The sequence below is a fragment of the Grammomys surdaster genome, unplaced genomic scaffold, assembly GCF_004785775.1.
Source record: "Grammomys surdaster isolate TR1022 unplaced genomic scaffold, NIH_TR_1.0 125742, whole genome shotgun sequence".
In the NCBI taxonomy this organism is placed as follows: Eukaryota; Metazoa; Chordata; class Mammalia; order Rodentia; family Muridae; genus Grammomys; species Grammomys surdaster.
In genome coordinates, this window is record NW_021620574.1 from 1,013,373 (window position 1) to 1,037,091 (window position 23,719).

Here is a 23,719-nt window from a genome sequence, read left to right on the forward strand (position 1 = left end):
CTGTCTCCTCTGTCAGTTAGGGTGGCCATGAGGATATGAGTGTGGGTAGAAAGTGTTTTCCTCCATTTCGGGAGTGGTGAGCCTAGATGGCAGGGAACCCTGGCTGGGTGGGCTTTAACTACACAGAGGGAGAGAGCTGTCGGGACAGCAGTGCCCTCTGCTGGTCTCCAGTGGATAGCACATGAAGAGGACAAAGTAGTTGCAGATCATGTTATAAATATTATTTAAAAAACAAAACAGAACACATACATCGGGTCCCAGGGGGAGAGGAAGCAGTGGTGGAGCCCCAGGGCCAGGTGAGGCAAGAGCAGGCACTGATGCTGGAGGGTGAGGACCCTGCCCTCGGCCACCCAGGCTGTGTCCAACCAGCCCATCTCTCTCCTGGAGATGCTTCTCACACTATCTACTGGCATCACCCACCCCATGGTATAGACTGCCCATCTCTGGTCTGGGGCTGAGGGCAAGGACTGCACTAGTTGTCTGAGAACTAGGGGACCCTTAAACACCAAGAGCAACCTTGAGAGGTGCTAACAGTAGTGCACTGGGGGTGGGTTACTTTAGGAAAAGTGGACACAGACCAGACAGACGCAGGAGTCTGCGGCAGACGCTTGAGGTGACCCTGGAGCCACTGCCTCACGGAGTCCCAAGGCACAAAGTAGCTTGTGGGGTCATTGGTGGTCGTCCAGCTGCTGTAGGAGTGTCCGCCTTCGCCTCTCCAGCTCCCCTTCACTCAGCTCGCTCTCTGATGTGTCCCAGCCTGTCTGTTGAGCAAAGATGTGACTTACCTGAGCCCCCAGACAGTGTGTCCCAGGCTGGGGCGAAAGCCAGGTCCTCCCATTCACCTTCTCCTTCTTGATTCCGAAGCCTGGGGAACGGTTAGGGAGCTCTGCCTGCCGGGGCTCCCTGTCCTGTTCCTGTTCTCTGTCTTCGCTCTCCTTGCCGGCTTTGTCTTCGGGGTCCGTCTCACTGTCAGGACTGGTCTGTAAGAGGTCAGAGCCCGTCTCAGCAGTTGAGCGGCACAGCTGGGAGGCAGGTGACATGACTGCAGAACCTCGAGACGACTCCTCCACTCACCGACTTATGTCTTCTTTTCTTAGTTTTCTTTTTTGGTTTCTTGATTTTCCGAAGACCATGATCTACATGTTTTGTTTTGTTTTTTTAAAAAAAAAAATTGTGCTGAGTCCCACTAGGAGAAAAAGGCGACTCCCCTCTGCCCTGCACATTCTTTGTAGACGCTGGTCTGAGGAAGGCTGAAGCTGGCTTGCTTTCCTTCACCCAGCTCCTTGCCTGGGCAGAGATAGGAAGTCTTGCTCCATAGCGAGGCCCTCCCATCCTGGTCAGCCCTCAGGGGTCTGGGACTTGCTGTGCCTCTACTCCAACTCCAGCTCCCACACTCCTAGAAACTGCTCACCTGACCCAAGAAGAAGGTGGGAAGATGGGGAGCCTGGTCCTCCAAGAGCAGCACCCCCACTTTCAACTGAATCAAGTGAGGAGGAGGGCTCAGAGCCAGATTCTGAGGGGTTCCGCCTCCTCCGCTTGGGGGGCCGGAGGGATGGTGGGGGCAGCTCCTCTTCATCTGATTCAGAGCCCTGGGCAGATAGATAGATACCGGTCAGCCCAGAGGTTCTGTCTTCCAGAAGCCCTCATCTGGGAACTGGGGACAGGGAGTCCAGAGCCAAGGAGGTAATGTATAGGGAGAGATGTGTTTAATTTGTATGAAACAGTCCAGCCCCACCCATGTCCCTCTGCCTGCCAACTCACTGAGGGGGAGTGCGAACGCTTGCGATGGTGCTTCTTGCCCTTTCTGCCGTGCTTTCGGCCTTTGGTGTGGAGGTGCTGGCATTCAGTCTGCTAGAGGCAGAGAGAGGTGAGACCCTTGCCTTCCTGTCTCAGCTAGGGCCTTCTGTCTATTCTAGGGCACCCTCAGTCCTCCCCTTCCTTGGCTGGGCAGGTAAAGAGCCTTCCTGGTGATAAGCTACTAAAGGTCTCATGCAGGCCCAGGAGCTCAAAGATACATAGATCAGGATGGCCAAGTGCCTTACCTCCAGCACCTGCAGGAACTCTCGGAAGAGCCGGATCCGCTCCGACTCCAGGGTGATCTGCTCAAAGGCTGAGTCGCACACAAAGCGCTCACGGACCTTGAACGGGGAGAGCACTGCTGATCAGACCAGGCCCTGCCTGGACCAGCTTGGACACCGCCACGAGAACTAGGCAGGGCTGGGGCAGAGGAAGGAAGGGAACTGGAGCTGGCCCAGGGCTTGTGCTGTGACTGGGGTGGGCCCTCAGTGGTGGAGAAGCTCCGCTGCCCTCAGGCCTGAGGGTGATTGGGGCCAGGCTGTGCTTCTGACCTCTTCCCAGGCAGTGCCCAGCTCCAGAGCAGGCACGGCCTGCCTCAGCATGCTTCGAAAGGCAGCTTCTCTGCGCCGCATCCTTCGGGCCTCCTCCTTTTCCCGTTCCCTCTCCCGTGCCTCTGCTTTTTCCAGTAGCTGAAGGCAAAGAGAAACACAACAGGGTCAGGAGTACCTTAAGAGGTAGGAAGATGTGTCCCAACCCCAAGATAATAGCAACAGGGCAGTTAGGAGGAACAAGACACTGGGGTGAGAGGACCACCCAGCCCTGCCCATCCCCTCACACTATTGAAGGTCAGCTTGATGTTGCCTGCGTCCAGCGCAGCAGCCCTCTTGTCAAAGCTTATGACGTGGGCGAAGTCCTCAAAAGCTGTGTTCACCTCCACACAGAAGCCCCGGTCCTGTGGGCACAGCAGTGTGTGAAGGCCAGGGGCACCACAGGCCCAAGACCCAAGGCCAGCGGATCAGGCTGCAAGGTGTTCAAGCCTGGCCTTGCCCTCAAATAGGATCCATAAGACTTGTGACACACCTTAGAAACCATGCTAAGTCTTCATCTGACAGGCCCCATCCCGACCTGTGTGGATTCATTTGGAGCCAAAAGAGTCAGGAAGTATCTTCTGTCTTGATAGATGACTGAATTTTTACAATTAGGTCTTTGTTCCTCTGGCCACAGCTGGGCCTTCCTACTGCTCATGGAAGCTGCCCTGCATGCTTAACATCTAGTCTATACCCTGCCTCTTGTACTGAGTGCTTACTGGGTAATAGGTTCTCTGCTGACTGCTTGACACAGTTCTCCACTAATCCTGTCATACCAGGTCAGCCTTCTAATTTTATGCAAACAAGAAAAATGAAACCACTTGTTCTAACATATCCCAGGTCTAAATCCCAAATCTGCTTTCAGGCACTACACCTTCCCTGATTGCATAGGTCCAGGAAGAGATGTTGGCCATCAAGTGTATAGCTCTCCGTCAATATTAAAAACATGTTGTCTTTTCATAATCTCATTTGGCCAAGCTGATAGGTTAATGGAATACTGTGTCACAGGCCAGCTTTCCTATCCTTCCACACAGCTGGCTTCCTCTAGTCTTCCTGCCTGCCAATGGCAGGAATATATATTGCTTTTCCCCAGGAGTCCTTTCTCAGTCAAGGCTCAGCCCTTCCTGAACACATCCTCTCTGTATGAGTGAGGTCACAACCAGAGGACTTTGGGTATACAGCGCTCTGTCTCCCTCCCTTGAGACCTGAGTCTCACTGAAACTGAAGCCCCCCATTTTGGTTAATTTATCAGGCTAGGATCGCGTGTCTGCCCTGCCTCAAGGCTGGGGTTGTGAGCATACCCAGATTGTATGTAGGTGCTGAGGACTCAAGCATAGGTCCTATGCTTGTGTGGCAGCCCTTATCTCCCTGGTCCAGGAAGGCTTGGACTACATCTTCTTCACTCCCCTTCCCAGGAGCACACAGCTCACTTCACTTAGAATATCCATCCATCTTGCTTTTAGCTTCCCAAGCTAACTAACTGCTTCTTTTCCTCAGTTTCAATTCCTTAGACACAGCACAAGGAAAGGAAGTAAGCAGTGAGAGACTATTAGAAGCAGCAGGACACTTGACAAGTGTTACTTATCTCTTATGTAAGGGTCATCCCCACTTTGCAGAGGGTTTGAGCCAATGAACAGATTACTGTGGAATGTGTGCAGTACTCTGCTCTCCAGGGCTCCAGGGCCGTTGTTTGTCACTTCCCTTCTGTGAGTGCTCCTGAGAACTGCCTTTACAGTAACTTACCTCATCTACATCTTTCCCAGCAGTTTCCGTCCCATGCCAACCTGGTTCTCCTGTCACTCTCCTGCACCCATCATTAATCTGGCCCACATCTCCAGGCTTCTATCTGCTCTAAGCTCAGGGCCCTGCACTGTCCTAGGAGATGGGAGATATCCCTACAGTTCAAGTGACTGGATGACCACAGGAACTCCTAAGATCAGGCCTCCAGGGCTAGGAGTCCAAATGAAGGATAGAAATCCAAAATAACTGCTTTGGTGTAGATAAAACCCAGCAGGCCACTAGTTACTCTAGTAAACGTTAGCTCTCTTAGGATAGGCATCTATACTTCATCTTCTGTAAAGGGTCACTTCCCAAATGGAATGCTTGTCTTCTGCAGCCGGTCCTTTTGGCTCAACTCTGCTGCTTAAAATCTTTAACACTTAACAATAGTAGTGCCATTCACTTCACAAAACAGCCTGGCAATTTTATTTTAGTAGTTCTATCCAGAGTCTAAACATTTATTTTTGTATGTATGTGGGCACCCATGTGCCATGGCACGTGTGAAGTTTATTCTCCCCTACCAGTGTGGGTTCCTGAGATCACACTAAGGTCCTCAGGCTTGGTGAACCCCCCCTCAGCCATCTCACCAGCCCAACTTTTACCTTTTTTAAGACAAAGTTTCTCAGGCTGGAGAGATAGATGGTTAAGAGCACTCACTGGTCTTCCAGAGGTCCTGAGTTCAATTCCCAGCAACCACATGGTAGCTTACAACCATCTGCAATGGGATCTGATACCCTCTTCTGGTGTGTCTGAAGATTACTACAGTGTACTCATATACATAAAATGAATAAATCTTAAGTTTCTCTGTGTAGCCCTGGCTGTCCTAGAGCTCACTCTAGACCAGGCTGGCCTTTAACTCAAGAGATCCACCTATCCCTGCCTCCCAAATGATGGGATTAAAAGCATCTGCCACCATGCCCAACCAACTTTAACCATCTTTTTTAATAAAACGCTTTTTTGTTTTTTTTTGTTTTTTGTTTTTTTGGTTTTTCGAGACAGGGTTTCGATGTGTAGCCCTGGCTGTCCTGGAACTCACTCTGTAGATCAGGCTGGCCTCAAACTCAGAAATCCACCTGCCTCTGCCTCCCAAGTGCTGGGACTAAAGGCGTGCGCCACCACTGCCTGGCCTTAGTAAAAATCTTATGATATCCTAATGCACAGAAGAGATACAAGCTTTTCTATTAGAGAATAGGGGAGAGGCCACCTCCAGACTCAGCCTTGACACAGCTGTTTTTTCTCAGCATCCCTATAGTGTCTTGCTCTTCTCATCTGTCACCTAGATTCTCCGACAGCTGCCTGACTGGTCTTCTCCTCACCCTCTTACATCCCTCTAACCCAGTCTCTGGCACGGTGTGGTTCTCCAACCTTTATATCAAAGAGCACTGATACCAGGAGAGTACTGAGATCGAGTCCAGAGACAAGGGTGGGCTAAAAAGCATAGGTCAATCCAAAGCCCTTGGCAAAGCTCTAGAGGGCTTGTGATTCCAGAGAAATAGGAGAAAACCCCAGGACAATATGGTGCGTCTCACTGAAGAGTAACTTTGGAACCATTCAACTCTTAAGGGAATTTATTCACGTTTTTAGATAGGATCTGTTGTGCAGCCCAGGCTAACCTGCAGCTCACCTGCTCCTCACTTTCAAGCACTGGGATTAAAGGGGTTTATTAAGTCCATATTGAACATGTGACTGTATTACTATACAACATTCCTGGGTTTGTTAGGCAATTTGCCTAACAGTACCATATCCCTCTCAACTTGAGACACAAAGTTGCTATCTTTGGCAACTGGGGATTCCTTGGTGAAACACTCGCCACTTTTGAGACAAAGAAACTGACGCTTAGAAAAGTTCTTAAGGGCTTAATCTGGGCTCTTTACCCTAGGTCCTGCTTCTACTCACTGAACTGTATGGTATCTTAATACATATAGTATTTAGTAGAATTGAATAGTGTTTACTTTCAGGATATTAGAGTTACTGTTAGGATACTAATAGAGTTATGTATTAAAATAGTATTTACTTCTATAAAGAAATACATTTTTGCTGGGCGGTGGTGGCACACGCCTTTAATCCCAGCACTTGGGAGGCAGAGGCAGGTGGATTTCTGAGTTCGAGGCCAGCCTGGTCTACAGAGTGAGTTCCAGGACAGCCAGGGCTACACAGAGAAACCCTGTCTCGAAAAACAAAAAAAACAAAAACAAAAACAAAAAAACAAAAAAAGTTTTTTTCCTTCTGGAACAGAACAACCCCTTCACTTACTTACACTTTTAAGTTTGACAAACAGGAACAACTATTTCTCCAGTGGAGAAAATGACAGGGCACATGGGCTAGTGAACAGCAGCTGATGCTTGCCAGTAGTAAGGCATCATGAGGGAAAGAATGCCTCGCCCTCTTCCTCTAAGAGGGCAACGGCATCTCAGCCAGTATCCATGGCATGCCTTACAGAGTGAGCCCAGTGCCGATAGCATCCAAACTGGCGAAAGACACTAAAGATTTTATGTGAAGCCAGGCATAGTGGTGCACACCTATAATCCCAGTGTGTGGGAAGTAAACAAAGGATCAGGAGTTCAAGGCTAGCCTGGAATGTATAAGACCATGTCTCAAAAACCAAAACAAAACAGGTTTGTATGTGAAATCTCCAGATTGTAAAGCATTAGCGACAAATTCCAAATTCTTCAAAACACCTTACAGGCAGGAAGGAGCTTAGATGTGGGGGTGTGAGCTTACAAGTGCTGTGCTTGCTCCTCAGGCTCTGTGCCCTTTCCACCCAATTGCCTTTCTCTATAGTAGCCCTATGTCACAACATCCCACCCTTCCATCTCCTTATCCTGAGGGTGAGGGTCACTGTTAACTCTTCTGATTCCTGTCTCCGTAGTAACACTTGTCCCTGGCTAACACTTCTTATGTAAGAGCGAAAAAATGATTTGTTGCTTTGGTTTTTATTCTATTTTTCTGGCACAGGGTTTCAACCTGGTTGCTACTTTCTTGCTCACACTGGCTTTGAACTTGTGGCAATCTTCCTGCCTCAGTTTCTCAAGTGCTGGAAAAACTGCCATGCATCACTACATCTGGCTAGAAAATGTGTCTATTTGTATCCCCAGTGCAAGCTGCCACATTCCTGAAAAACATGACTTAGGGAGTCCCACCTGGTCTAGAGAGTGTGGCTCACACCCAGTCCGTCCACACGTCACTCCAGGTCTCCCTCACCTTAAGAATATCCTTTATGATCTTCTTCTCATCATGGAATCGAGCCTTCAGCTCCTCCACATAGAACTTGAACAAGTCCAGAGGAGTAGAGCCTGCAGAGAGGGAGAGATGGGGGCCTGGCGGGCGGCAGCTTCCCAAGGCTTGGGGAAGGGTCAAGGACAGGACCAGGGAGTTGGGTCCAGAGAGGCTGGCAGGATAGGAAGCCAGACCAGACCAGGGGAAGCCTGGCTGCCTTACCCGGCTGGCCCAGCATGTTGGCAAAGCGAACATCAGTGCTGACTGCTGGGTACAGCTCCATCCAGGTGGACATGGAGTGCAGCTGCCCTGTCTCATGCAGCTCGTCCAGGAAGGTCTGAACAGGGAAAGGCCAGAAGAGGGGAAGGAGAATGAGACAACTGGAGAAACATGGCCAGTGTCTAAGGAGGAGAAAAGGGATGGCAGAGGGACAAGCAGAGGCAACTCAGGCAAAGGCACTACAGCCAATAAGCCAGCCTGGTGGAAATGAATCGGACCTCAGAGCACAATTTCCTGCTATGACCAGCTTAGTTAACCCACTACTACCACTCCTAAGCTGAGGAAAAACTACCTGTCTGGCTCTCACCCAGAGGAGTGACCATGTAAACCTAGCTGCCACTCATGTTGAGGGTGCTACATACAGCCTATCTCCCTGAAGGAGCACTACTGCAGTGTGGCCTGGTAGAACTTGAAAGGGGCCAGTCAACAGTCAACCTCGCTCAGAGGCAGGCCACTGCAAAGAGACTGTGGTCCAGAGCAGAGCAGAGCTGAGCCCAGCTCCGATCATGGAAATACCTGAAAGGCCTCCCGATTCTTCCGTTGCTGGCGCCGCTCCCGAAGCCGGGCCCGTTCCCGCTCTTCCTCCTCCTCTCTCTCCAAAGCTCGGATATGCTCCTCAAAGCAGATAAGAGCATCTTCCTTGTCCATGTCTACAGGCAGGGAAGAAGCTTATAGGCGCTCTATCAGCAGGGCAGTCCCTCAGACCCCACGTCTCAAGAATGCTTCCCAGGCTGGGGACTCCCGAGGGGTAGAACAAAGTGAAGCAGGGCTATATGGGTCCAGTCACTGTACTGGGAGTTCTCAGGCAAGAGTATTCATTGTACTGAAAAAAATTAGCAAGTATTCAACTCCAGTGAATTCAGCTTTTAGAAACCAACATGTAAGCCTGTCATCCTACAGTCTACGGCATCATGTCCTGGGGAACGAGAAGCAGTCAGGCTTCAGTGCAGGTGCAGGAGGTGACCACAAGCTGCAATTCCTAACTACAGTTAAGGCCCACATGAACTATAGATACCATCACCATCCTCTTTCATATTTCTATCCCAGGGCTCTTCCTGCAAGTGTTTATATAAACAGTGGACCCCAGGACTGTGGGAGGGTGGGGGGGGGGTTGAACTCAGTAAAGTACTTTGCCTAACTGAGGCCCCAGGTTCAATTCTTACCATCACAAAATAAAGTAAAAAAATAAGATGCAGGCTGACCTAAAATGTATGAAAGGACCAGGGTTTAATCTGTAGCACTACACACACAAAACCAGCTAACCAGAGAGGTAACATCAAACTTGTAGAAATCCCAGCATCCTAAGAAGAGTAGTAACCAAATGTAAGGGAATGGGCAAGGGGCAGGCTCTGGGTCTCAGGTCAATGAGGAGGGAAGAACAGAGCCAGGCATACTCTGCAGCTGCTGGTCCTGAGCAAAGCTGGGGTTATCCATGAGGTACTGCTGGGCCTGGGACCATGTGGTTTGGAAGTTGACACTACTCATCCCGTCCAGGATGCTCTTCAGGGCCTGGATATTTCGACGCCGGAGCTGCTTGGCCTGTTCCTGGGAAGACACAGGATTAAAATGAGGCAGGGCTGGCAAAGAGGATCCTGGAAAAGGAGGTAGCTACAACACCTTAGGAGGACAAGACTCAAGACTTGTGTCCCAGAAAGGAGAGGAATTCCAAGTCACAAACCAGTGTCCTCCTTGTCCTCCCTCACCCAGGGTTATTGGCTCAGTGCAAAGTTCCACACTAGCTTCCAATTCAGGAGAAGGGACACTGAGTAGAGAAATGAGTAGCCAGGTCCACAAGAAATTGAGGGCAGAAGAATCCAGCCAGTGACTGTCCATTACCTTCTCCTTCTTGGCCAGGAAGAAGAGGACATCATCATAAACTTCTTTTCTATCCCTCTCAGGGACCACAGCCCAGACCTCCAGGTCCCCAAAAGTCTGTTCTGCCCGCCTGTGGAGCACATGGGCTATGAGTAGGTAGAGAACAGAGCATGCACCTGTGTGTTCTCAGGGTTCCTGAGCCACAGCCCAGCCTAGTACAGTTCCCTGACCGGTAGCGGGTGGTGGAGGTCATGCGTTCATGCTGCTCCAGGAAACGCTGCAGGGTCTGCTTGGCCTCCTTGGCTCTTAGCCGGGCCTCCTCCTTCTCCTCCTTCTCCCGCTGAGCCTTGTAAGCATTGAACGCCTGCTTCTTCTCACTTAGTTTGGGCAAGGCACTGGAGTGGACAGTTGAGGAAAGGAGAGGAGGCACCGTGAATTACCCTGACGGCCCATGAAGCAGGGTCACAGACACGGGGGGGTGGGGGGGGGAAGGTCTCCACAACCCAAATCAGGGAGCCATGCATAGACTTAGCATACAGGTGTCTAGAATATGGGTGGGATGAGAAGTGAGGGGAAGAAGTACTGCACCCTTTTGCTTCAATGTTCTCAAGTTACTGTCAGACGTCTGTCTCCTTAGGGCCCCTATCTCCCTAACTTTAATTCAAGCCAGTAGTTACTCAGCATCTCATGGCTGTACAAGTTCGCTCTGCATCTTGGAGCTATTCTGGCTTTTCCTTCTCTTGCACCCACCGCAGCCACTTAGACCTGAGTACTAGGAGTCAACTCAGTTGAGTGTCAATTCAAACTGGGACATCTCAGGAAGTTCCTGGCCCAGTTGCTCTCACCAACAAGGACTGTCCACTCCTACTCAGACACACCTATAACGGGGGTCAGTGACTACCATCTTCATGGCCTGTTCCCACGAAGCGTTAGAAGGGACAGCCTGGAACAGAGAGACACAGGTCTTGGAGTCTGCTAACTTTCAAACCCTCCAGGCCTTCCCTGGGAGCACCACCCCCAGCACCTTGTCCCTTAGCAGTTCTTTGAATGCCTGCTTTGCTTTCTCCCGGTTGCTCCAACTGAGGCCAGATCTCTCTGGTTCTGGCTTAGCTTCCTCCTCTTCCTGTGGTAGCCGATGCTGTCCAGTAGAACTGGAGAGTAGAAGGGACTCAGCCACAGGGCCCATAGTCCTTACAGTTTCCAGTGCCCTTCACTCTAAGCAATTTATTGTCCTCTTCTTGCTCCCCAGAAAGCCCTTCCGAGGTCATGCTCGGTTCTTGACATGTCCCTCCCAAGGCTCTAAAGAGAATGAGGATGGAGAGTCTGAGGCTGTAATGAAAGGGGGTAGCCCATACCTGCTGGGGCCCTCCTCCCGCTGCAGGAAGCCCTGCTCCAGGGGCTGGGCGGCCTCCAGCACATCACAGTCTTCACTTCGACCTGGTTCAGGTTCCAGGAGGGCCATGGGCACTGGGATGGGACCCGGAGGTATAGGTGGAGGGTCAGGCTGTGGCTGAGGTGGTTGTGGCTGTAGTGTCTGTAGTTGCTGGGTCTGCTGTTTTCTGCAGGCAAGCCAAAGAGTGATGGTGTACTAAAGCAGGGACAGGAAGGCAGGGGTATGCCAGTTTCTCTAGCCTGGGTCTAAAAAGCAGGTGACCCCATAAAGAAAAGACTCCTCTTCCCACAGAGGAAGGATAACAGTGAGTCTGCTCTCTCCCCAGAGTGCTCCAAAGAAGGAAGGAGACACAGTGGTCACTTACCCTGCAGACTCTTGCTTGACTAGGGCTGTAAGCGGAAAAGAGAGCAGTCACGAGGTAGCAAAGGACCTCAGTTGTCTTGCCCAATCTTCCCCCTCTGCCTCCAGGCCGCCTCACCTTCCAGGTCATCCAGATCCTTGGGCCGGGTCCACCGGGACTCCTGACTCTGGTTGTTGTAATAGTAAGGCTTCCCCGTGTCTGACTTATACTCTTTCCAGGGACACTGAGACAGCAGCAGCTGTAAGGGGAAGAGTCAAAAGTCATCAGCAGCTGGAGAGCTCTCCAGCCTAGCAGGGAGCTCAGGGACCCAGTGAGTGGAAGACAGTAAAGACAATAGTCTTTAGTTGCCACCTGGCCTTGCCTGAAGGGGGAAAGTAGACTTCCTAAGACCCTAGGGAGGCAATGACAAGGAGCATGGAGGTAGGTGGTCAGGGATCCTGGGGTCAGAGGAACCACAGTGAGAATGGTTGGAGACTCAAGGGCGGCTGAAAGAAGCAGCAGAAAGCCCCACTCAGGACCTCTGCCTTAGACTTGAGCACGCTGGGCTTCTCCCACACGGACTGTTTGTCATCAGCATTGTAGTAGTAGATGCGTCCGTCAGGGGCCACGTGCTCACTCCACAAGGCCCTCTGGGGGAGGGGGAGAAGCATAGAACTGTAGTGAGGTTCCTTTCCCAAAGACAGCCATCAGCCTCCCTCCCACTTTCTACCCAGAGACCTAAACTAGAAGCACTCACCGGAGGGCCTGTCCCAGCCACAGCAGCTGGAAGAGAAGGCGAAGGAAGCCGACTAAGCTCTTGCTCCAAATCCTCATCTCTCCCCACTTAGTCCTCCCTTATTCCATCCCATAAATGTCCCCCTGTTCCCATCAACATCCCAACAGGCATGATCCAGCGTGGGCTCCAGTCCATGGTCCCCTCTCCCCTGTGCCCCCCAACCTCCGAGCCTGGGGGGAGCAGGCCCCCAGAAGACTCACAGCTGGCGGTGTCCGCACCCGGAGCCGTCTGCCGAAGAAAGAGGAGGGGGAAGGGTTGGGGCCAAGCCCAGTGGCCCCCAGGACCCAGGCCATGGGGGAATGGAGAAGCAGGCCAGGCCAGGATCTGTGTGTCCTATTCCCAGGGATCTCTGCCGACTAACAGTCCTATTCCCTCCACCCCCACCAGGGCTGGGACTCTCAGATCCCAGGGGGAGTCGCACAGTAGCTCCTTTCTTCATTTTCCACAAGAATAATTTGTTGAGTCAACTCCTGAGATCCATCTCTTCACAGTAGATGTCAAAATTCAACACCCAACTCAAGGCGCCACTACACTCAGCAGCAGCACAAGAAGGTGCCCCTGCCCCTTCCAGAGGAAAAGAGGCTGGGATATGAAGAAGCCTTCTTAGCATGTCTAGGCTGCAGAGTGTCTGGATGAGTATGTTCTTTAAGGGCGCTGGGTGGCATGAGAAGTAGAGAGAGAACATGGCGCCTTCGTCCACTTGAGAGGGAGGAAACCACAACTGCTGAGTATGTGGCTGTTGAGGACGTGAATGTGAGGAACGTAGCCAGGGACCACGGGAGATGTAACAGGAGGGAAAGAACAGTGCACATCCATGCATTCCAGTCAGACAGAACCTGCTTCCTGCTAGCCCCTACCACATGCTTACCGCTGCAGTGACAGGCACCGCTGGCATCAGCATCCCCGGCATCATCGGAGGGACCATTCCTGGTATCTATGATATAAAGACCAGCAGCCAATGTCAGAGGAAGGAAGGGCTAGGCAAAATCGTCTCTGAGTTGGGATCCCTCAGAGATCCCTTTGAGGTTCTGACCCCCACATGAGCACACACTCTGACAGTCTTCAGGTTCTGGACATTCACGGGCCTTAGAACTGTCTTAGTCACTCAGCAGACAAACAGTCTAGAGTCTAAGCCAAAGTTCCCTTCCCTCCCAGTTCTCTCCCAGCTAAAGACCCCTGTGGAAAGCAGTTACCTGTGTAAGTGGTGGCGGTGCCCCCATCGGTGGTAGCATTGGGGGCAGTATGCCAGGTGGCATGGGGGGAATGGCTGGTGGTCTCTGACTCATAGGGGGGAGCCCCATTGGAGGAAATGGAGGTGGGAGCCCTGGAGGGGGCATCTGGAAATGAGGAAAGAAAAAGAAACTGTCTTATTATGGCAGAGACCACCTATCTCAGGAAATAACCAGCCCTCGTCCTGGCCTAGAGGTGATTCCAAGGTTTTCCATTGAGAAGTAAAAGGCATGTCTGTCTCCCTCCTCACTACTGAGAAAGACAGGCAATCCAAGAGTTCTCGGGCATAATGGCAAGCACACAGCTTCCTAACAAGGGAGGGAGAGGAAAGGGGCAAGGAAACAGTGACAGATGAGGAAGGCTGCACTCCCTGAAACCTGCGGGTGAAGGGACAAGGCGAGGCTACTAGCCTCTTGCCTCCCATCCCTTTCTAACTCATGACCACCAATGCCATCCCAGCCCAGTCAGAGGCTTTTATAAGGAACACAGTAAGAAATAATGAAAAAGAAAGAAGCCTCCCAGGCCTCGCTCTACTGGAAGTCTTTCTTTCCATTTCTCCTACCTCCAGCCCCTAGTATCCCAAGGACAAAACAAAAAGGGAGAATTGTCACTTTACAAACTAGAGCTGTAGCTCTCCCCACCCCAGTGCTCAACACCACCCGTCTTCCAAAGGCAGCAAAAGGGTGTGCAACAGGTCCTTCCTGGCCACATGACAGTGGTAAGGCAGGGGGCTGAGGGTGCAGGCTGGAAGAGCCAAGCCCAGGGAAACACATAAACTTACGAAGGGCGGTGGCATCATGGGGGGCCCCGGTGGGAAGGGGGCAGGCGCTGCTGGGGGCCGGGGACCAGAATCGGGAACCGACTGTTGAGGGAGAGAAAAGTCATAGGACCCAGGACAGGCAGAGATGGGCTTTGAAGAAGGGAAGCAGAGGGGCGAGGAAGACAGAGAAACACAAGCTGAGGAGGGTGTTTCCAAGCCCCATTTCCTGCCCATCCCAAGCCTGAGCCCTTCCCAGCTCTACGCTCTAGTGCTAGCCCAGAAAGCCAGCTGACGGAGTCCTTCTATCATTTTTACTTTGGGAGTTCCCATTTCGCCAATGCCACAACAGAGGCACAGAAGGCTCTCAAACAGGCATCCGGTTCTTCCCATGACTTCAATCCATCCTCCTGCCCCTCTCTCAAGTCAGTTAGGGGTTGACATCTTTCCTCATTCAGTTTACTAGGTTGAAGATTTGACCCAAAGCTGTTCCTTTACAGCCCTAGTCTCTTTATAACCAGCTTCCTCCCTCACCAGACTCATGTTCATTCAGCCACGTTCTCCACGTCTATTCCCAAACCACCATCCCACCTCTGATTTGTACCTTTTCTTTACAAACCCTGAATATGGACACAGGCTTGCATAGTCCACGTGTTCTTGTCTTGCCTCTAATGGCTGACTGACCACACGATACTATTTAAAGTAGCTTTCTTCAATTTCTCCTCTGATATTTTGCCCTACTAGAGAATGATGCCATTCCACAGAGGCTGGGATCACATGACTTGCTGAAAGCTAGATTCTTGGTACCTGCCTCAGAGTCTGGCACATAATAGGTACTCAATAAATACTGAATGAATTTAAAACAAATGAAGCAAATCTCTTTATAAAACTTTCCAATTCTAAAATGTCATTCTCTCTCTCTCTCCATATATATACGTGTGTGTGTGTGTGTGCGCGCGTGTGTGTGTAGTTAGATGTACAAATCATTGTGTATATATGTATAAAATAACAGATGTTGAAAAATCTTCATTTTAACATATTTATAAACAGAAATAAGAATAAGCTGAAATATCCATCAGTAAAGATTAATGAAATGAAAATATAAAATGGACCACAGTTGTAAGAATGAGGAAACTCAGGCTAGAAACTTGGGCTGAAGATAGCTACAGTGTACTCATATAAATAAAAATAAATAGATCTTTAAAAAAAACCAAAAAGAATGAGGAAACTCATTAGTAAGATATGGACCGATGGCCAACATCTAAAGATACACTGATAAGCTGGGGGAGGGAAGGTGGAGTGAAGCTTTATTGTGTATAAATATTAGTGATAAGAGACACAGAAGACAGGAGGAAGACTTTCCACAGTATGCTATTTTATGCCTTATGAATATGCAACTATTACCTGTTCAAAACTACCTGGGGTGGGGCAGCTAGAGACATTCCTTAGCAGTTAAGACACTTGCTCTTCCAGAGGACCTAGGTTCAGCTTCCCAGCACCCACATGATGGCTCACAAATGTGTATACCCCCAGTTCTGGGGATCTGACGCACTACTGGCTTCCATGAGTACCAGGCACAGAGATGATGCACAGATGTACATGCAGACAAACTTAAATACATGGGGGCGGAGGCATATATATACACGCACAGACACACACATATAGATGTTATATGGTATGTACATTAAATGTATGTATATAATGTATTCTGGTGGCTGAAGAGACGGCTCAGAGGGTAAGAGCACTTGCTGCATGAGTGCCCGAGTCTGGATGCCAGCATAATACACACATGCACACGCACACGCACAGAACTGTACATAGTTGCAACACCAGTGCTATGGAGGGCTGAGACAAGACGATCATTAGGGCTTGCTGGCTGCTAGCCCACCTCCAGGTTCAATGAGAAGCCCTACCTCTAGTAAATTTGGCAGTGAGGGATGGATAAAATGCTGGTTGTCTTCCTCTGGCCTCCAGACATAGACAGACAGACAGACAGACAGACAGACAGGACTGTCTTATGTTATTTGGTTTCGTTTTTGAGACAGGGTGTCACTATGTAGCCCTAGCTTCCCTGAAACTCACTTTATAGAGCAGATTAGTTTAGATCTCAAGAGATCCTTCTGCCTCTGACTCCAGGTACTGGGATTAGAGGTGTGCCCATGCCTGGCTCAAACACTTTTGAAAAGGTGAAGATGTAGCTAAAGGGCCACTCTTCTCCTAAGCAGAAGCCGAGGAGCTGCACAAGGAAGAGGTAGAAGTCTGGATGGACAGGAGCGGCCTCACAACTGTTTTCTCCGACACCCCTCTCCTGAGGAGGCCTGAGCATTTAACACTGCATTAACCCTTTACCTCTAGAAGTATCTTTTACCTTGTCCTAAGTAGCTGTGTGCCAAGCTACCAAAGTTCTCTAGTCTCTACTAAGTGTACTGTCTAAGTGTACTGTTCCTATCCTATGGAAATTTTATCTGTATGCAATGTCAGAAATCACTTTCATAGGAGGATATCAATTTTATGTTCTATTTCACCTTAAGCTGCTTTAACAGTCGTTTTTAGTATGTGTATGTTATGTACATTGGTGTTTTACCTGCATGTATGTCTGTGTGAGGGTGTCAGAAGCCCTAAAACTGGAGTTACAGATACATGTAAGCTGCTATGTAGTTGCTGGGAATCAAACCAGGGTCCTCTGGAAGCAGCCAGTGCTCTTAACCACTGAGCCATTTATCCAGCCCCTTAAACCTACCAAGTAATCATCTTTCAGTCTTATCCGGCCCAACACCATCACATTACCTAATCATTTGCCGAAGACAGCCTTGGAGTCACTCTTTAGAGCCTCCTTGATGATACATTAACCAGCACTCTAGTTTTACCTCCAAAAGAGTTCTTCCATCTAGGTATTCTTTCCATTTTTTTCTCACACTTCCTGCCCAAACCACTTTTCCCATCTGATCTACTATGTGGCCTCCCAAACGGCTGTCCTCCTATCCACTTCTATCTGTACCCACAATGCCTTCCAAAATACACATCAGACCCGTAAGCACCTGCAGAGACTTCTCCATTGGTTTCCCACTGTTCTGAGGGTGAACACCAAGACCCTACCCAGGTCTATGAGGCCAGAGACCTTGCCAGCCTCTTCCACATCCGGCGTCTGCCTCCAGCCACACTGTTCTCCCAGCTCAAGCATTCTGTGCACTGTGCATCAGGCACCTCTCCTGTGTCCTACACACACTTCACAACCAATGAACACTCCAATGAAGGCCCTCAACACCCACTGCACGAGTCAGAGTCCCTTTACATGCTCAGCACCACACGCCTTCCTGCCAGGAGTCACCCATCACAAGTTCACAGTCATTAGTGTAATTCCAAACGTATCATCTCATGGGCATCAAAACATATACTGTATTAAACATGGCTCCTCAGGCTGAAGAGATCACTCAAAGGTTAAGAGCACTGGCTTTTCTTCCAGAGGTCCCAAGTTTAATTCCCAGCAACCACTTGGTGGCTCACAATCATCTACACTGGGGGCTGATGCCCTCTTCTGGCATGCAGACAGAATATTGTATACATAATAAATACTTTATTTAGAAAATTTATTTTATAGAAAAAACAAACCCATGGATGCTCACTTACATCCTGGATTTAGTGAGCTACCACATTTAGTGTAGCTCTACTAAAATGAAAGGTCTTACGAGCAGAGGTAATGGAGCACAGTGGCTCAACACTGTGATCCCAGCCCTGGGGAGATGGAGACAGGAGGATCCGGAGTTTGAGGTCAGTGTGGGCTATGTGGTAGGTTCCAGGCCAGCCTGGGCTGCAGAGACTCTGCCTCAAAATAATAAGCAGTAAACGAGCTAGTGAGAGACCTCGGTGGGTGAAGGAACTTGCCTTCAAGTCTGAGGACCTGCACTTGATCCCCAGCACCCACACAGTGAGAACAGAACTGACTCCACGACCTTCCCCTGACCTCCACATGCCCTGTAACACATGTGCCCTCGTCCACATGAGTGACAGAAATTACAGAAAAAATTAAAGTGGGGTAGTTCATTGACTTGGCTGGTCTTGGCAAGTTCTGCCAAACTCAGTGGTCACTGGTAAGTCATCCTTACCAAGAAAACATAATTTAGAACTGGAGGAGACACTGAATATCACCCCAAACGTTTCCAAAACCTTCTTAGGTTATCACTTTGACAGGTTATCACTTTATAAGAAGGCTGGAACTCACTCTATACCCCGCTCCAGCCTCAAACCTACAACCAATCAATCCTCTTCCCTCAGCCTCCCATGTGCTAGGACTAGCCATGTGTCAAGGATGGTTGTTTTGAGACAGTGTCTTAGATGGCTTGGACTGGTCTTGAACTCCTGATCTTCTTGCCTCCACCTCCAAATGCTGAACTTATAGGAATGCCACTCCACACATTGGTTCTCCTCTCTTACCATGTGAGAAAGGTCAGACAGAGTAATGGTAAATAGTAAGCCAGCCCCACAGCTGGCTTCAGATGAGCCAACCAAATCCCATCAGTCCTCACACACAGAAACCAGTGTTTTCATACCAATCTTCCCTGAAAGAGATGAAATCACCAAGACTCAAACCTCATCTTTAACAGTGGTGCCCACTGCCTGCCCTATAAAATTCCTCCATTTAGAACCGGGTTCTTAATTCGGCATGTGCCTGTAAGTTTGGAGGCAAAAGCAGGTAGATCTCCCTAAGTTCAAGGCTATCTTGGTCTACATAGTAAGTTCTGGGACAGCCAGAGCTACAGAGGGAGATCCTGCCTCAAAATAAATATATAAATTAGTAAATTGGGCATGGTGGCATACACCTTTAGTCCCGGAACTTGGGAGGCAGAGGTAACCTTGGGGCCAGGGCTTCCCAGTTAACTTTCTGTGCAGGAATTGTTAGATTTCTCTCGTTTTGTTCAAGATGATCTAATGTTCACTCTGTTTCACTTTTACACTACCACACATATACTCTGTCCCTTTAGGACCGAGCGAACCAGTTGGCAGTTGTTTGTACCTCTGTGAATGTTTACAGGCTTCTGAGAGTGCCCACCTCTCAACTCCAGTGTGCTACATTTTGGAAGTGAGCTAGCTTGCTTGCGTGCTTGCTTGCTTGCGTGCTTGCTTGCTGGCGTGCTTGCTTGCTTTCCCCATTTCATAATGTTTGAGGACATGTGGGGCAAATGAGCAAGCAGAGGCCCAAAGCCGATGTTAAGAATCATCCTTGGTCAGCCTTTTACCCTATGCCTTGAGGAGAGCAGGGTCTCCCAGTCAAACTCAGTGCTCACTGATAGTGTCAGCCTCACTAGCTGTCTTGCTGATCCAGTCTCTGCACTCAAAAGCTACAATTACAGGGCGCTGAGCTTTTTTGTATGTTCTGGGGATCTGAACTCCAATCCTTCTGCCATTGCAACAAGCATTTAAGCCACTAAGCCACCTCGACAGCCTGAGCTTTCTCTTTTTTAAACTCCGATTGTCTAGACAGGGCAGCCCTCCACCTCAAGTGCTTTGATGACAGTTTCATCCCTAACCTTAATGGAGTTTTGCATACAACCTAAGATACTGTTTGCATTCGTTTGTTTGTATAAATTCTTTTGAGTACAGTCTGTAATAGAAACATGTAGAATAGCAGAGACTCTTTACCTTGGTGGAAGGCAGCAGGTATCAAATACTCATATGGGAAAAGTTATACGACAGAAAGCTAACTGTATGGAGACTTCTGGGCAGAATTCAAACCTGGGCCCACTTTAATCAGTTACCCAGGGAAGACAGAGCAATAGGATGAATGGAAATGACCATGGAACTTTCGGAGCCTTCCTTCCTTCCTTCCCTTCCCGAGGCTTCCCCTTTGTCAGTCGTCCTTTCTTCCCTGCTCCTCTCTCCTGCTGCAATACCAATACAACTTTGGGACAGCAACACTTCTGAGTAGACTCTGAAGTGACCAGTACAAAAGGACAGAAGGAAGCTGAAGACAAGCCGATGTGTCAGTCTTCCCTGGAACAGAACACGCACTAGGGCAGGGGAGTCAATGCTGAGACACTTGAGCATCCAGTCATCATCACTTCAGGGAGACCAATGGGAGCATCCTGATACAAGATGTCATCAATTCTCAGCCTTCAGATCTAAGGGGCATCTCAAAACTGAGTACTCAGAAGAACACAGAGAAAGACAAGAGAACAGAAATCACAGCTAACAGTAATGTTTGCTGGGTGCATATTATGAGCCGGAGTCACACCACATGTCCATTTAATCCTCACAACCTCCTGAGAAATTATCCCCATTTCATGGGAAGCTGGGGCTCTGACAGGTTACTTCTTGGCTATGGTTCTCAGAGATTAAACGGCAGACGCAGGTCTGGAATCCTAGCAGTCTGACCTAGAGTTGCCTCCCAGAAAGAAGGATGCCACAGATGACATTTCTTAGCCTTGTCTTTTTTTTTTTTTAAAGCCCAATCCTCACACAATCCTGAGATTCTGAGACAGCCAGATGATCCTAGGTAGGCCTGGTCTAACTTACTCACCAAAGGAACTGTAAGAAAATGAAGGAGAGCAGGCATATTTCTCAGAAAGAGACAGCCCTCATCAAAAAGAAACAGGGCTGGCAGAGTAGTTCAGCACTACAGCACTTGCCGGCATTAACAAGGCCCTGGGTTCAATGTATAGTGTTGCAAAGAACAGCTGAGCCCAATCACCCTGTAATCTCCACTGACCTGCTGAGCCCAAATAGGGCCAGCCCCTACCCCACCCACTTCCTAGCCTCTACTCTAGTGTGTAAGCTCTAGCATTTCTTCTGCTTCCCACAAAGAGCCTGGAGATCTTTCTAGAATACATTTTGCTTCTGATCCTCCATCACCTCTTCAGTCTCCTGAAGAACAGAATGTTACTTCCGTTTCTCTTTTTTTTTTTTTTTTTTGGAACCAGGGTTCGACTTCCTCTATTTACAGAGTTCTCCCATTTTCCCAACGGGGTACCCAAGGCCCAGGCCTGCCAGGACCCAGCCTTGCAAGGTTCAAATCTGTTATCCGCAACTCCGAGAAAATTTCCCCAGTCAAACAGAAGAAGGTCTCCACTCCAACTTCATGCTTGCCGCATCCTAGAACCCATTCGACTAAATTCCCTCCTCAAATCCCGCCCCCTTTTGCAACTGATGGAGATTCAGTTTACCATATCGCCCATTTTCCTTTTTAAAAGTCAATGGGAAGTTCGAGGCCCAAAGAAAGGTAGTGACTTGCCCAAGGTCACACAGAGTTATTAGAGTCTGTTTGAAGGCAGAGCCAGGGTTGGGACCAAGGGGCCTCTGCTCGTCCAATCCCTTGAACTACTCCAGTTCTGGGGTGAAGACCAGGAGCCCCTCCTAACCTCAGGAGACATGTTTTGTGAACGGGTGGGTTAAGAAGGGAGTCCCCTGAGGTCCAAAGGGGCACTCAGGGCTTCCAGAAGAACCCAGCCTGGGTCTGGGGGAGGGGCACGGGCCACGCCAAATAGCCCAGGATTGGTAACCGGTTTCCATCTCCCGCCCTCTCTTCATCCCCGACCTTTCCCCACAGACCCGCCGTCCACTTCATCCCTCCCTCCTCCTCACACAGCGCCTCAGCTCTCCGTCCCCTCAGCCCCCGGTCGCACCCCCGCCCCCCGCCATGCTCCATAATGGCCTCCCCGCCCCTTCTACCCCCAATCCCCGCCCCCACCTACCTACAGGGCTTCTTTTCCTCACCCCTCGGTCCCCTCGCCCTCCCTCAGGGTCCCGGGTACCCCGGCGGCCCTCCCGCCTCCCCGGCCCGAGCCCGGGCCGCAGGGGGCGCTGTGAGACAGCCCCGGGCCTCTCCACCCCCGCGCGGGGACGTTACCATGCCAGAGCCTCAGAGCAGCTGGGCCGGCTCGGCCCACTCGCCAGTAAAAACAGTTCTGATTGGCCGGGCTTCAGCCGGGAGGGCGGGGCCAGTGGGGGGTCGCACCCCTTCGTGGCCGGGGCTCCGGTGGCTCTCGCCGAGGAGCGGAGCCCCCAACCGGCCCGGTGTGCCCGGCCCGTCTCCGCCCCCGGCACGGAGGGCCAGGCCACGCCCCCACGTGCGCAGAATCCTGGGCCCGCCCCCGGGGCGGGGCGCGCCTGGGCCCTCCCTCGGGGCGGGGCGCGCCTGGGCTCGCCTGGGACTGACCGCGCGCTGCCTACGCAGAGCGGCGTGGATCTCCCGGGTCACAACCCGGCGGCTGCTCGTGTCACCGCAGCCTCCGCACAGACGGCACCGAGCCGTTCATTCCTCCCGGGCATAGGGCACTACAGCGGGTCACAGAGCGGCTCTTTTCCTTGCGTATTTTCTTTAGTTTTTTTTATTTCTTAATTCAAGAACTATTAATTAAACTCCTGTGCCAGGAACCGTACGTGTCGAGCGCGGCCGACAAATCCCCTAAAGGAGTGCATACGTGCCTCTCGCTTAGCGCTGGGTTACTTTTGGAATCTGGCTCCGTAACGCCTACAATGTGAGATAAATGTTCAGTTATGCAGATAAGGGAACTCGTAGCCACTTAATGGGTATGCATGCTCAAGTTCTTGGGCTAGTACAGCTAGCTGGCCCTGGGTGGAGAGATTGTACCTCTTTCCCCCTCCAAGGCCGGAGTAAAGAAGTTGCCTGTTTCCTATGGCAGGTTTCTGAGCCTGACTCAGGAACACACCTCTTTATGTCTATAGACAGTTTGGCTTTATCAATAGTTGTGTTAAAGGTCCTTGTATTCATTCTTCACGCCAGCACTGGGTTGCAGAGACAGACAGATTCCTAGGGCTGAGTGGCTAGCCAGTCTAGCCTACTTTGTGAGTTCTCTGACTAGTGAGAGACCTGATCTTTAAAATGATGTCCCATGACATCAAAGGGAAAAGGCCAACATGAGAGAAAGAAGCCCCTTCCCCCGAGATCTAATTTGTCTTTCTTGAAGCCATCTCAAATAACAAGTGAACTATGCACTTTAAATCTAATGTGTGTCAGGTAGTGGTGTACGCCTTTAATTCTAGCACTTGAGAGGCAGAAGCAGGCCGATCTATGAGTTCGAGCCCAACTTGGTCTATACAGCAAGGTCGAGGACAGCCAGGGATACAGAGGGAAACTTGTAGCCAGAGAAACCGTGTGTCAAAACAAAACAACAACAAAACAGAATAAAGCCAAAACCAAACTTAATTTCCACAATTTGGGTCCTGGGAAATGAAAATGAATCAGGTTATCAGGCTTCATGGAAAATGTCTTTGCCCACTGGGCCATCTCTCAGCCTCTCCTCTTTTAAAAAAGCACTGTGTGTGTGTGTGTGTGTGTGTGTGTGTGTGTGTGACTTGTGCAGTTGCAAGTATGTGAAATACCAGTTCTCTCCTTTGACCATGCTGGTCCAGGAGATCAAACTCATGTGGTCAGACCTGGCAGCAATTGCCTTTAACTTCCGAGCCGTCTCTCTTAATAAACTTAAATTTTTACTTCACGCTCATTTGTCCTGATGGTTTTTTCTGCTGCATAGTTAAGCATCTGTCTTTACCTGAGTGTATATACTTAAGGGGGAAGAGAACTTGAGCTATTGGCAGCAGTGCAGGAAGACACACACACACAGAGGAGGGGGAGGGGGAGAGGGAGGGAGGAGGAGGGAGAGAGGGAGGAAGGGGGAGGGAGAGGAGGAGGGGAGGCAGAGAGGGAGAAGGAGAGGGAGAGGGAACCCACAAAAGCATGGAAGTGGAAGCATGGTTTTGCTGTTACCATGTGGTT

General features: G+C 50.2%; 1 protein-coding gene across 4 annotated transcripts; it reads right to left on the reverse strand.

Moving 5' to 3' along the window:
• Window positions 1–199: 199 nt before the first annotated feature.
• Window positions 200–22,009, reverse strand: Prpf40b (pre-mRNA processing factor 40 homolog B). Of its 4 annotated transcripts, none has more exons than XM_028788278.1 (26): window positions 21,830–22,009; window positions 14,014–14,094; window positions 13,196–13,339; window positions 12,871–12,936; window positions 12,203–12,230; window positions 11,964–11,989; window positions 11,746–11,856; window positions 11,345–11,465; window positions 11,231–11,255; window positions 10,829–11,032; window positions 10,498–10,624; window positions 10,352–10,416; window positions 9,704–9,868; window positions 9,495–9,603; window positions 9,053–9,203; window positions 8,175–8,308; window positions 7,602–7,716; window positions 7,365–7,456; window positions 2,633–2,749; window positions 2,349–2,486; window positions 2,043–2,138; window positions 1,762–1,848; window positions 1,412–1,589; window positions 1,075–1,136; window positions 843–980; window positions 200–761 (listed from the first exon to the last, which is right to left on the reverse strand). In XM_028788278.1, exons 1-26 carry the CDS (start codon window positions 21,830–21,832, stop codon window positions 669–671), a joined length of 2,676 nt encoding a protein of 891 aa, XP_028644111.1. In that variant the 5' UTR covers window positions 21,833–22,009; the 3' UTR covers window positions 200–668. The 4 variants fall into 4 exon arrangements, with proteins under 4 accessions (XP_028644111.1, XP_028644112.1, XP_028644110.1 ...); XM_028788279.1 differs by having other exon boundaries at window positions 200–757; window positions 1,762–1,851; window positions 21,830–21,924; XM_028788277.1 differs by having other exon boundaries at window positions 1,762–1,851; window positions 21,830–21,924.
• Between the last annotated feature and the right edge of the window lie 1,710 nt (window positions 22,010–23,719).